Below are 14,921 nucleotides of genomic sequence, written 5' to 3'. Positions count from 1 at the left end.
GCACCTGGCTGTCCTAACAAAAAATCTTACAACAAGCGACACACTCCAACCTCCCATCGATAGCTAAACCATTTTGGTTTGGGGCCAATGGAGGATGCTGGTGATCCGAATGGAAAAAAAACCATCAGAAACAACTTCCGAGCTGGGGCAAGATTAGTAGGCCTGAAACATACTTTTGTCGAATTGATCTCAAGGAAATACTACGAACATTGTCCGTTAAAGTGGGTTGAAGCAGTCCGGGAAATTAAAGGCTCCATAATAACGATCGAAGAGGCGAAGGCGATGAGGGAACAGCGTATCTTGTCCAGACTAAGAATCGGCCACTGCAAAATGTCGCATAATTCAACAGGAGATTCTTTGATTCCCTTTGCGATCTGTGTAAAAACGGCAATTCGGTCGAACACATCGATTGTGTTTGCCAGAAATACGAGAACCTCCGGTACTTTTACGGGATCAGCGGAAGCATTTGTGGTCATCCTTGAAGATAACCCTTTATAAACCGCTACACTGCTTTGTTTTCTAAAGGATGCAAACATGTATTTCAAAATTTGAATAAGTAATTATGATCCAAAGATCCTTGTTACTTCCCCTCCGTGATTCCCCACCATTGGCCTGGGGTCTTAGTAATCGGACATGTTCGCCAAAAGACCACGGAAAAGAGCTCAATGTGTAAATGTGTTGAAATTCTCGTGATATTAAAATTTTAAATTGTTTATCCGTATCTGTAAGTAAAATCAATTAAAGTTTGTAATAAGTTCATCGTAAACACAATTCAATTATTTTCCGATTCTATTGAAAAAAAAAATGAAGAAATGTCCACGTGGACAACATGGGGAGGGGTATAGATAATGTCCACGCTTGTCCACGGAAGGAGGGAGCTGTCTAAAATCGTGCTTTTTCTGTCCACGTGGTATGTTGACAGCCCCTCAAACGTCCAATAATTTTTTTCCATGTTTTTAGCTCTCCCGAAAGAAAAAATAAAATAAAATGAAAAACTTTTCGATTTTTTACAGGGTTTCAGTGTTTGAAACGATCTAATAATTTCGTTGCTAGTCAAACAGTGTGAAATATTCTTTCTGATGGAAAAATGCTTTGTTCCAACTTTCTACTGCTCAAATTTTTCTCCTTTAAGGATGAAATCGTGGAAACGCCTTTTCGAAACCTCCTAAACATTGACAACTGACAACAGGCAACATGACATTGAAAGAGCAGATCCAAATGTTCTTTGTAATGTTTAGGATTGTGCTACAGTAATATCTAGATGAACGTTAGTTTCCCGAGAATGAAGACTGCATCTAGTGTTACTAAAGGGTGTGTCACATCAAATTGCATCACGGAAAAAACGCTGTACAAATTCGCCCAGTAGACCGATCCTTTTGAAAATTTTAGACAGTAAAATAAAAACTAATAAAAAACTTTTGGCATTTTCTTTTTATTCATACTTCGAGCCCAAGCCAGTATGCTCGCACCTTCCTCTTTACCCCGTCCATAAGGTTCTGTACAACGTCAGGTTGTGGTTTTTTTTGAACAGAAATCCATTTTCTCTTGAAGTCCGCCTCCGATTTGATAACTTTTGGGTTCTTCCGGAGGGCCTGCTTCATAATAGAAATATTGGGCGAAGCTCCGGCGCGTTGGGCGGGTTCATTTCCTTTGGCACGAAAGTGACCCTTTGGCTTCGTACCACTCCAACACGTCCTTTGAATAGTGGCACGAAGCGAGATCCGGCCAGAAGATGGTCGGGCCCTCGTGCTGCTTCAATAGTGGTAGTAAGCGCTTCTGTAGGCACTCCTTAAGGTAAACCTGCCCGTTTACCGTGCCGGTCATCACGAAGGGGGCGCTCCGCTTTCCGCAAGAGCAGATCGCTTGCCACACCATGTACTTTTTGGCAAACTTTGATAGTTTCTGCTTGCGAATCTCCTCCGGAACGCTGAATTTGACCTCTGCGGAGAAGAACAACAGTCCCGGCAGCTGACGAAAGTCCGCTTTGACGTAGGTTTCGTCGTCCATTACCAGGCAATGCGACTTCGTCAGCATTTCGGTGTACAGCTTCCGGGCTCGCGTCTTCCCCAACATGTTTTGCCTTTCGTCGCGGTTAGGAGCCTTCTGAACCTTGTATGTACGCAGGCCCTCCCGCTGCTTGGTCCGCTGGACGAATGAACTTGACAAATTCAGCTTATTGGCGACATCCCGGACCGAACTTCTCGGATCACGTCTAAACTGTTTAACTACGCGCTTGTGATCTTTTTCACTGACGGAGCATCCATTTTTGCCGTTCTTAACCTTCCGGTCGATGGTTAGGTTCTCGAAGTATCGTTTTAGTACTCTGCTGACCGTGGATTGGACGATTCCCAGCATCTTACCGATGTCCCGATGTGACAACTCCGGATTCTCGAAATGAGTGCACAGGATTAATTCACGACGCTCTTTTTCGTTCGACGACATTTTTCCAAATTTACGAAAAATTGACAGTGAAGCATGGCCAACGTGATATATACACTCTTATCTGATTATAAGCGAAAGCTGAAGATATAATTCCTAAAAATTAAATTTCTACAGCGTTTTTTCCGTGATGTAATTTGATGTGACACACCCTTTAGTGTTGTATTGCTAGTTGCTGGATACACTGGAGAAACTCCCGAAGAGGATTATCTTAAGAGTCTACTGAGTTGACAGAATTGATATGGTTTTCCAAAACCATTTGGATTCCACAAAAGGGACACTACGGTGTAGTTCGGACAGCGGTCAAGAATACCGGGAAGCCTTTCAAACAGAAGGTTGAAGATGTTGAACATAGACCTGTAATAACGATTGACGTAGTTAGCGTTTGAAATAGCGCCAGCATAGATACCAACGTCGAATCGCTACACCGAATGAAGAAGTGAAGATTATTGATGAGTTATTTTCTGAAACCTGTTCAGGACAGAGATTGATAAAGATCACCGAGAAAATCACGTAAAAAATCACGTAAAAAGTCGTGTTACTGGAGAAGAATCCAGTGTAGTTTCCTCCAGATTGATCGATTGTTTTTTCACTATTATAGAGGCATTAAACTACATAGTTCTTTCGTCTCTAGCCTTGAAAAAGACCAATCAATCAATGGAGGGTCCTGAGATTGAACTCCCAACCGTTTGCTTAGTAAATGGACGCACAGTCATTTAATCTGCGGAGACCCTCTGTTTCCCTCAGTTTGAATAAACTTTCCACATCGATTTCAAAACGATTTAATTACTTTAGCTTAGTTTGAGAAATGGCTACCGTCCTAAATCGCACAGATGCTATTTAGAGCCAAAATTTACGTTTGAGTCTCAACTTAGTTGAAACCTTAGGCTGGTTAGCCGAATATAAATGAAAATTCTCTGATTTATACGAGACTCGCAGGGGCAGACCTTTTTTCTAGTTTCGTCGGTAGTAGAGCAATGAGTGAGCATGATTATCCTATCATTGTTGTACATACGAGGGTCGTTCAAAAAATAAGTTTCAGTGCCTCAGAAATCGCGGAGAAATAAAGTTAGGACAAAAAACAAGGTGATTTTAGTAATCTACGTTTTATTTTCTATTTTTCTACATAATCACCGTAACGTTCGAGGCATTTTTCATAGCGTGGCACGAGTTTTTCTATTCCGAGCGCGAAGTGCGTAGCGTCCAACTTTTTGAAGAACGATGTAACTGCGTCACGAATTTCTTCAGTGTTATCGAATCGTTGACCGCCGAACGCCTGTTTTACCACCGTGCAATAGTGAAGTTTTGGACCGATTAAGAACAAAAGGCCAGGTTTATTGACGAAAGGAGTGTTCCTTATCCACGATAATGTGCGGCCCCGTTCTGCTCGCGTAACTCAAAATTGATAGTTGAATATTGTATTTTACAAACGTAATTGTTTGCATGCAAAAGCATCAAACGATTACGTTCAACAACACTAAACGTGCTTTTCGATTCAAAATGAGAAAAGAATAATCTGATAGTGTGGTGCAATTCGCTTGAAAATAAAGTAACTTTAAGGGAAAACATTTCTGGGTTTTCATCAATCATTTACTAGCATATCCGGCGCACTTCGCTCTTAATTATTGTTTGATTTGAATAATTTCAAACAATTACGGTTCTTTCTGTTTTTTTTTAAATTTTATTGATATCGATAATAGTTTACACCACTCGAAAGTTGCATATTTATATATTTGTGTTGGTCAGTATTTACAAGTATAGACTTTTTCGAGAAGAAATTGCCTTTAACGTGGGATCAAACCCATTTTTTTCATTTTTTCAACAATATTCGCAATATTATATTATATATTGTATATATAACAATATTATATTATATATATATATATATATATATATATATATATATATATATATATATATATATATATATATATTGTATATATAAATTATGAACGAATGAAAGAGTAAGCATTTTACAAGTGCGGACCGGATAATGTAGACTGTAATTTCAATGTAGGCTATTGTAACAGCTCTCGAACTCTTGAAGAGATATAGAGTATATTGATTACGGATAATTTTTATTCTGATAGAGTAAAAAAATACCAAAATCAGGACAAATCAGGATCATTTCAGACAAATAAGGCAACATTGAAGGTTTGTCATGATATCAGGGAACTAGCCAAAAAGTCTGGGAAATCCTGAAAAGGCAGGAAAAATCATTTCATGAAGCACTATTATACTTAAACATAACACATACACGACCACATGGTTGACGTAGAACTACGTTACGCTATTTTTTGTATGTTGTTTACGAATATCATACGAGAACCGCAGTTTCTATTTGCATTTAATGGCGCTTTCGTCAGTATGCAAGTATGTAAGTTTCAGTTCAATGGCCCCTAGCCTCGAAAAAGATCAATCAAGATAACTAAAACTCTATTTTTGAGAAAGATCATTTAGAAAGCTTTGAGATCGAGCTGTTGCTGGCCGGTGACTAGGGTGCCAAAGAAAATAGTCATCTCGGATTTCAAAAAGTTACCCTATAAAAAATGTTCACCACCTCGGAAAAACACCCTATGCCAAATATCAGCTCAATCGGACTTTAGGGAGAGTGGCGCAAAGCGGTTAAAGTTTGAGTTTTTTGAATACCGAAAAATCACCCAAATGGGGGAGTAAAGGAAATCGGGGTTTTCGAAAAAAGAATTTCGATTCCAAATGTCTTAAAATTGCATGAAACGTCGAGATGTAGTGTCATCTCGAAAAACAAAATTTGTCAAAAATCGACACTCTGCGACTTTCAGAATACAAGACGAAACGTATGGTTTTGGGTACCAAAAAAAAAGTTATCTCGATTTTTCATTCGGAACTTGCTACGAAATGTTGATTTGTACGATAACATACCCTATGCAAAATATTCGCTTGTTCGAACTTCATTTATTAGTGTCACAGACGTTGAAATTAGAGTTTTTTTGAAAAACGAAAGATTACCGAAAATCGGGGTATTCAAAAAAAATTGTTGATGCCAAGTGTGTTAAAGTTGCATTACCCGTCGACATTTACTGTTATCTCCAAAAAAAAATTATCAAACATTTTTTTTTTGCGTTCAGTCCTTTTTCCGTCTGAAAAGCCGATTTTTGACAAAAAAAATTTTTTTGGGTAACTGTAAATCTCGACGAGTCTCACAATTTTAAGACATTTGGCATCAATTTTTTTTAAAACCCCGATTTCCAGTGATTTTACGGTTTTCAAAAAACTCAAATTTTAACGTCTGCAACACTAATAAATGAGGTTCGAACGAGCTAATATTTTGCATAGAGTATATTATCGTGCAAATCAATATTTCGCAAAAAGTTCCGAATGAAAAATCGAGATAACTATTTTTATTGGTACTCAAAACCATACTTTTCGGTTCGTGCTCCGAAAAAGAGTTCCAAAATGACGATTTTTGACATAAAAAAAAATTTTCAAGATGACACTAGATCTCGACGTTTCATGCAATTTCAAGACATTTGGCATAAAAAAAATCGAAAACCCCGATTTACTTTACTCCCCCCTTGGGTGATTTTTCGATTTTCAAAAAACTCAAACTTTGACCGCTTTGCGCCATTCTCCCTTAAGTCCGATTGAGCTGATATTTGGCATAGGGTGTTTTTTGAGGTGGTGAACATTTTTTAAGAGGTAACTTTTTGAAATTTTAGGGTCGATTTTTTCCCATACATTCATTGGCACCCTACCGGTGACATGTAAACACAGTGACGATTCCGTCACGGTGCCTGGTTTTGTAGTCCGTGTCACGGAATCGCCTGGCGGTCTGCACAAATGTATGAGATATTAATAGCCCTCATTCCAACGCTATTTTTACAAATTAACGGTTGAAAAATTTCAAATTTTCTATATCGCAACGAATTTTTAGGAAGTGTCCAAATCAATTGATGCAGAAATCGCGTAAACCCATTCCGAAATTAATGAGCAAAAAGCGGTCGAAATTGGACAATTTTTATCGAAAGACGTAAGTTTACGTCAAAAAAGTGGAATGTTCTAAGAAAAAATAATTCCAAAATTTTAATGGATTATAAATAATATTCGTTCCAAATTTTTTTTCAAGAAATTGTCGAATATAAGGTTCAGTTTTCCTTTAAGATAATACCTCAGCCATGTTTTATAGCTCACAAAAAAAAAGCTTTACCGCTGAGATGGAATGTGTTTCAGAAATATTTTTTTTTGTTGAAGCAAATACTTACTGTGCGAGGCAAGCCACTCGTTATAGTCTAGCCCGGCCGGAAGATCTACCAGTAACCTCAGATCGGCATCGGGTAGTTTGCGCTCCAGTACACTCTCCTCCAGATATAGCTTTGTATCGCTCTGATTGGAATCGCCGTCTCGCTCCTTACGTCGGGCCTTTCTGGAATGGGAGGAAAAAAACGAGAAAAAGAACAAATGAATCACCGCAAAATTAAACACTATATACTTTAACTGCTGACAGTGTGAGCTTCTCGCGAGTGTGAGGGGGGGGGGATTATAAATCAACGTCCAATTATCAATTGGAGCACTTTAGGGCAAGGCAACGCAATCCATTTGGTGAAGTCCTGAATTTGCCCTCCGCTACCCGTGAAAAGTAAACCCATGCGAGAGAGACCAACTAGTGACAGGTTATGAAATTAAATTTATTGGGAAAAAAATCACGCTATAACGTCACGTACACAACGTCGTGCGGAGGCCCGGAAAGAATTGGCCAATGCGGAGGTGATCCGGAACGCAGATAGCAGGCAGCTTGGGGGGTTAAGTTAACATGTTGCTTGATGCCTTTTCGGTGACGGTGTAACATAAATCTTCATGACGCCATTCGCGAATCTGGAGGCGGACGATAATCTAATTCTATGAGTATAGACCGGCTGATTCGATGTTTAGCATGTTTAGCGTGGCATTTGTTTGTTCGCATCGAGTATTTTAGGAAGAACAAATCTGGTGTCACATTTTGATCGGATTATGATTATGCTCATCTGGTTTGCGTCATCCGTTTGTTGGCTTGCTATCTTCATATCCGGTTGATTGATGTAAGACTACCGCAGGCAGTATGGAAATGTAATCAGTGATCCATCGTAGCACAGTCCCTGAGTTGTGGTGGTCATTTGCTCACTTAATCCACAGCTGACGACAGTCGCGACCGTGTCACGTTTTTGAAGTCGCACACACACACACACACATACGGAAAGTCTAGTTTACGCCCTACTGATGATGACAGCTGACTTCCACATATTCCACACTAATCTTCCGTGTGTTAGGGTTTTATAATTGAGCGACCGACATATTTACCGTTTTGAGATAATTGAGAAACTGCACGACGGGAACGACAGGGACAACTGACCGCCACCGCTGTCGCCACCGCGACTCGTCATATGGTTGGGTAGCGCCGATTGGATAATTAACCTTCCACTCGGTAATTACTATAACTTACTCAGTGTGATCTTCACCGACTCCGTTGTCTGTGATCACTCACGGGCAGGCAGATCCGGTTGCACGATTAGCGGAGTAATCGTCGAATATCATATGATGATGACAATCACAACTTATCAGTGCTTGAACCCTTCTGAAAATAAAAAAACCGCATCCAATTTGTTGTTTGTGAAATTGCGTCCGAAACCGATAGCAAACCGCGCGCACAGACTGATCTAATCTGTCACTGATAACGCGCGTTTTGCGCGATGCGCAAACACAATCGCGTTTTGGCAATTTCAGGAAATATCAGCAGCATATGTTTCAGGTAGACACTGTAGACGCTAAGTTTTTGATAAGATAAGGCTTCGATTCTGTACACAACAGCCACAGCGATTCCGGCCGCGATTTGCAATCGCAACAACAAGCCGATAAATTGGATTCTGTCAATGTTTACATAGCTGTCTCACAACAGGAAATGGAGAACGTCATTCGGAAAAGAGCGAAAATAATATTTTTTTGCGGCTATACTACCTTTGGGTGTTTTGGTTGGTTCAAAATCATAATCATTCGAAGTCTTTCAAACTTATTGATAGAGCTCGAGCACTCCTAGAGATGATATTGCTGAAAAAAATCCAACAAATCAACCAAGGTTGATCCGCAGAACGCCCAAAAAAAAGTGATCCGAGGTACTCCAAAAAATGTTCGGATTCAGTTTTTCGACATTTTTTTGTTGTTGAGTATGCAATAAAAATCTTTAGTATTTGATCATCATTATCCCGAGATAGAGATAGAGATTTCTTGCGCTTCAACTAAATTGTGCTCCTATAACTCACAGCCTGAACCACTTTTCATCTCGTTTCCTAACGTCCATAAATCAAACTTCTAACTGCCTTTGTTTCGTCGAAATAGGACCACTATTTTTCTAATGGACACTCTCTCCCGTCCGATACCCTCGACGAAGTCATAAAAATCTAATTCGAAATCTTTTGAGGCCACCCCAAACTCATTAGAGCCAATTAAACGCCTATAATAGAGCGTAGCGTGAAGCGTGTGTAAGCTAGAGCTGGTTGCTCTAATTGTGTTGCCACCACTACGAGTAGCCCACTTTGCTACTAGGTACTGTTTTGAAACATCGTAAGGCGACAATCAAACAAACGGAATCAGGAACAAAATTAAAACGCTCGAAGCGTGCGGACCGCGCGTTGTTCTCATTACTAGAGACGCGATGGACAAGTTCGGATTGAGTCGGTTAATTTAGATGAATTCGGATTCGTGGAACTGCTGTATACCATATACTGGCATGGCTATGCAAATGTGTAATGTCCTATTCTATTGTTAACATTTATTTAATACTAGCTGGCCCGACGAACTTCGTTCCGCCCAAAATAGATTTTTTGATTTGAATACGTTCAAACATCCACGTTTTCTTACTAAGTAAACGTTAGTGAGCCCAATCCTTGAACTCTTCATTGATTGATTACTCTTTGACCCTTTACAATTTCCTTTTACTATAAATTGTCTAGTACTTCTACAGAAATTCGTCCTTATGATATAAAATTATTTTCAGACACAATTCTCGTTCAAGATACTTGAGGCATTTGGAAATAAATTGTTTATCCGTTGCATGGAATACATGTTTGATATAGAGAATATTACAAAGTAAAGACAGCTCAAATCGGACCATTCCTTCCTCGGGTTCCGGGCACACCAACACATTTGGTCTTCCATTTTTGTTTATATAGATAGAAGATATGCGTTATTCCGTCTGAAAATCCTTTTCCACTTTCGAACAAAAATTAATTTCGTTAGCACTAACTAACAATGGACTAACAATGTTTAGCTAATTGTAGAACATATGGGAATGCAATTTTCCGAATTTTCCGATTTTTCTCTCCGCTATATTGATCTTTGGGAAGACACGAATACAACGAAATATAGATCACTCAAACTGAACCATTCCTTCCTCGGGTTTTGCGCTTACCAACACATTTGGCCTTCCATTTTTATTTATAGATATAAGATATGGAAATGCGTTATTTCGCCTGAAAATCCATTTCCACTTACGAACAAAAATCAATTTCGATAACACAAACATCGAATGGACTAACAACGCTTATTATGATGTTATTTTCGAACATGTGGGAATTAAATTTTCCGAACTTTCCGACCTTCCTTCAGGATTTTCCGAAAATTTTCCGATTTTTCTCTCCAATATATTGATCTACGGGAAGAGACGAATACAACAAAATACAGGAGGCTAAAATCGGACCATCCCTTCTTCGGGTTTTCCGCTTACCAACAGATTTTGCCTTCCTTTTTCATTTATAAATATAGATTCTTCATATCAATTAAACTCACATCAATCGTTTCAAAAATCAACTACTCTTAGAACCTATTATTCTTGTAAATTGATTTATGGATAACTAATTTTACATTAAACAGTACTTTGATATGATCAATGAATATTACGATCGATGGAATGTGTCAAGATCCACGGAAAGCCTCGAAAGAGTCGGATGAACTATATTAGTTTTATGTCACTGGAACGATGAGTTGCCTGACATCCTCTACTATTTCGGGTCTGTGCGTCCACTCTTTCTCAGAAGAAAAATCGATTTAGAAACATTGTGAACGCACCCACATCAAGTTGATTTTATCTATAACTAAATTGTTTGACGGCTATTACTGATATTCTTTTTGTTTGGCAAAACTGTTAATCCCCACCCAACGCATCATTACTGAAGACGAGAAGTGGAGTTATGAGTAAGACACGCAAACCAAACAAGAGCACAAAAAAGAAGAGCGACGTTTGTCCCACCCTTGATTGATTTTTTGATTTGAATAATTTTGAGGTCCACTTTTTTCAACAATATTTGCCCCGAACGAAATTTGGAGCAACCGGTAATTTGACTTTTCCACTTCCACAATACGATCTCGGGTCTCCAAAAAAATTTTTAGCGCTTAACGTCCCGGCCTTAAAATCCAATCTAAATTCGAAAAAAATCCAAAAAATCCAAATCCGAATCCGAACATTGGAATCGGTAATCTGAATCAAGATTTTGAATCTAGATTCTGGAACTTATAAGTTAGGATTCTGATTCTGAATCAGGAATCTTAATCTTGATTCATTCTGATGGAATCTGAATCTGTATCTTGAGCCTGGATTCTGAACTCTGATATGAATTCTAAATCTGGATTCTGAATCCGGGTTTTGGATCTGGATTCCGAATTTGGATTCTGAATCTGGGTTCGGAATCTGGATTCTCAAACTGGATTTCTTAATCTGGATGCTGAATCTGAGATTTTAAACCAGTAATTAGATTCAGAATCTGGTTTTAGAATACGAATCTGGAATCTGTATCTGGATTCTGAATCTGATTCTAGATTACTAACCGGAATCTAAATTTGGATGATGAATCTGTATTATTATTCTTAACTGAATCTAAATTCTGGATTCTGGATTTTGAATCTGAATTTGAAATTTGTAATATGAATCTGGAGTTCTAATTTGGAATCTGGAATCAGAATCTGAATATAGAATTCGAATCAAAATCTGAATCTGAATCTAAGATCTATACCTGGATTGACGACAGGAAATGTAATTAGAATTCAAATTGGGAATCTGCATCTCGATTCTGGAATCTAAATATGAGTCTGAAAACTGAACCCGGAATAAAAATCAGAATTTGGAATACAAATCTCGAATATAGAATATCGAATTTGAGATCTGAAATCTGATATCTGTAATCAGATTCTGGTATCGGAATCTGAACCGGAATTTGGAATCTGAATTTAGAATTCGAATCAGAATCAGAATCTGAGTCTGAATTCTCAATTTGGGTTCTGAAACTGAATTCAGATTTCGATTCTCAATATCCACGGATTCGTCAATATCCACGGAATGCTATGAAAGAGTCTGATAAACCGGATTAGTTTTGAACCACTAGAACGAGAAGTTGCCACACTACCTTAGATGCCGAATCAAGTCCACTTTTTTCAACAATATTCGCACCGAATAACATCATTTGGAAGCAACTGGTAATTTGACTTTTCCACCTCCACAATACAATTTCGTTGTCTCGGAATACAAGAACGGAAAAATAAAAGAACGCAAAAAATCTTGAATGCATAGGCTACATAGGTTATATAGGCAGTAAAGCAACAAATATCACGACAAATTGCTTACAAATTCAAACTGAACTTAAAGGGGTTGAAAATCGAAATTTCTTCGAAATTATTTCTTCTACGTTTTCGGGTGGTTTATAACCTCAGATATGTTGTAACGAAACGGCGTAAAACATGTGGTCATTCATTACAACGCATCGCAGTATGAGTCAGAACTCGTTTTTTTAAAAACATTTTTTCACCCGGCAACATATTTACTTTAATACATGCTTAAAGTGAATATGCTGCCGGGTGAAAAAAATGTCTATAGGCTATTCTCAATCGCGTAGCGTAGCGGTATTTCGATATATCGGTTTTTCGATGTGAGCATTTGAAGTACCGATTTTTGATAAAAAAAAATTAAAATAAATCAAATAGCCACAATTTTAATAGTTTTATGAATACGTTACGTTACGCGTTTGAGAATGCATTTTTACGTATTGTAGCCAAAACTCAGTGGGTTATATCTATGATATAACTGCAAGGTTCATATGGGACTACCGTTCGTTTGTTTTCCCTGAAAAAAAATGGAGTTATTGGGAAATCATTTTTTTTTTGAGAATCCAAGGCTCAAAATAAGAATTGTATACATTATTTTTGCCGGTATGCTTTGTCGTTTTGTTGAAATCACTTCGAACAATTACGATCCTTAACCAAGCATCGCACGTCAACCACAAGCGAGAAAAACAATCTACGCCTCATTTAAGAGCAAACACAACCCATCGCACGATCCAATTGATCTGCATGCCAAAGCTCACGTTTCGTAAACTCCGTTCCAACGGCTAGGCTCGTACAGCAGCGGTATCATAAGCGTCATACATGAGCAAGCATAAGATGAGAGGAGATTATGACGCAGAACAGCATCGAACCACCGAGAGCGTGCTCGCGATCGGATGAAAGGTTAGGTGAGCCTGTCCGATTATGATAGTGCACATTGCGTCACGTAAACGTCGCACGTCCGATAGCCGTAATCTGGTTAATAAGCCCATACACACGGGGTGGCCTTTTGCATTGGAGCGGAACTCGCACATGAACCGGGTTACCAGGGTTTTGTTTTGGTTCCATGATTCTCTCCTTTGCACAACTCGGGTGTGACCCGTTTAGAAATCACAAGAAGTGTACACAAGTACAAGTGAGGCGTGCATTCTGTTTACGTTCGCAATTCCTTGATAAGCCACTAATATGAGGTGATGCTGCTTTATCAGCTGGGTTTCTTACCATTTCAATTGGAATATTGTCCGATGAATGGAACACATAAGATCAAGTGGAAGTATTAAAAAAATCACCTTCAAATCGATGAAAGTTTGGAATGAATAGCAAAAGCGCGCTCATTTGTCCATAAATAGCACGAAAGAACCGACACGTTTATTTTTCCGCTCTTTTCGAAGAAGGACAAATTATACTCCAAATTATCAATTTCACGCATATAAATACGATACACGCGTAGCGCTTCCCCTCTCATTTCCACGCAAGAAGGAAAGAGAACGCCAACGAGTTGTTCGAATCGAATTAGACCTATGTATCTGTTATCGACTTGGTGGGGCGGACGAGGAGGAACAGGAGTATGAGACGAAGCGGCGCCTCGGAAGTCGACATTCGCACGCAGCACAAAACTGAAACTATCGAACACCGCAGCAGCAACAACAATAACAACAACCGCGACGACGAAAAAACAAACACTCGAACTGTCAGAGAATTTGATCTTGATTTACTGCTAGGGGGCCAATAAAAGCATCGAAATACGTAAGCGTCGCGATCCCCACGCCATTATAACCAAACCAGTTGGACGCGAAGTTTTGCGTGTGAATGGGGTTCGGCGTTGTTATGTTTTGTGTCGGACGATACCGTTCAAGGCCGCCGTGCCCGATGTGACGATAGAGATGATAATTGGTGTTGTCTTGTAGCTACGCAGATCTTCTGGGTTTTTTCTTTGTATCTGTGTTCCTTTGTTGAAGAACCATGATATGCAACGCAAGTTTTAATCTCAACTTCTTCGATTTCTTGTCACTTCTTGGTGGATTAGGGTGAAAGTGAAAATACAGTGAGCTGACGGCATTGAAAGATACACCTTCTGACGACCACAAACACATTCGACAAAAATCTAATGAAACATTAATAAATGTCTTGATTCTGAAGGGTCTTGGTAAAACAATAGAGCACAATTGTCTAAAACTCTCGTCATTGAATTCACCAAAATTATTATCAGACACAGTTCCGCTGAAGATATGTTCACCACTCTCAAAAAAGTGTATCTATTACATATTTGATACGGGAGAGTCAATTTTCATTAATAAATTCACTAATATCAATTGGACTAACCCGAATCTACGACCCCCTTGCAGAAAATTTGCGAAATCAATTTTTCCGTTTTTTCTTATTTTTCTTAAAATTTCATTCATTCAAAAACAGTTCCTTGGTGGAGATGTACTTAATGAAATAAAGACAGCCCAAATCGGACTATTCGTTCTAGAATTAGGTGCGATCATGTAGTATAAAAATGGGTATATCTCAATGGTTCAAAATAATGGACGCAGTGGTTCACACCTAAAAAGAGAGGGGGGATGTGGCTTGGGTGTGCGGTCATGTTCCGGAATGTTACTGTGTGCAATTTTTAATGTGGGTTTTACTTAATTCACCATTTAAAAAAAAAGTAATAGTCATCTTTTTCTTCCCGAAACACATGAAAATTTATAGAGAACAACATTTTGTAAAAAAAAACAACAAAGGCGGAAATAACGAGTTTAATATTGCAGTGCTTCTCCAACACGGAAATCACATGCCATTGCTTCATTGTTTTTCGAAATCATTCAGATTTTGATTCCAGATACACGATTTCAAATTATGATTCCAGATTCGAGATTCAGAGATTCAGATTCAGATTC

At 38.7% G+C, this 14,921-nt stretch overlaps 1 protein-coding gene across 10 annotated transcripts in view; it reads right to left on the bottom strand.

Moving 5' to 3' along the window:
- Positions 1-14,921, bottom strand: part of LOC129765200 (MOB kinase activator-like 2) — a 409,346-nt gene that overhangs the window by 46,071 nt on the left and 348,354 nt on the right. For all 10 annotated transcript variants that reach the window (XM_055765220.1, XM_055765221.1, XM_055765222.1 and 7 more), the window contains one exon: positions 6,681-6,841. In XM_055765220.1, coding sequence (XP_055621195.1) covers positions 6,681-6,841 — 161 coding nt within the window. The remainder of the gene's footprint in view (positions 1-6,680; positions 6,842-14,921) is intronic.

This window comes from Toxorhynchites rutilus, chromosome 2 (genome assembly GCF_029784135.1).
Source record: "Toxorhynchites rutilus septentrionalis strain SRP chromosome 2, ASM2978413v1, whole genome shotgun sequence".
In the NCBI taxonomy this organism is placed as follows: Eukaryota; Metazoa; Arthropoda; class Insecta; order Diptera; family Culicidae; genus Toxorhynchites; species Toxorhynchites rutilus.
Note: the sequence above shows the minus strand (reverse complement) of the source record. Positions and strands in the feature narration are given on the sequence as shown.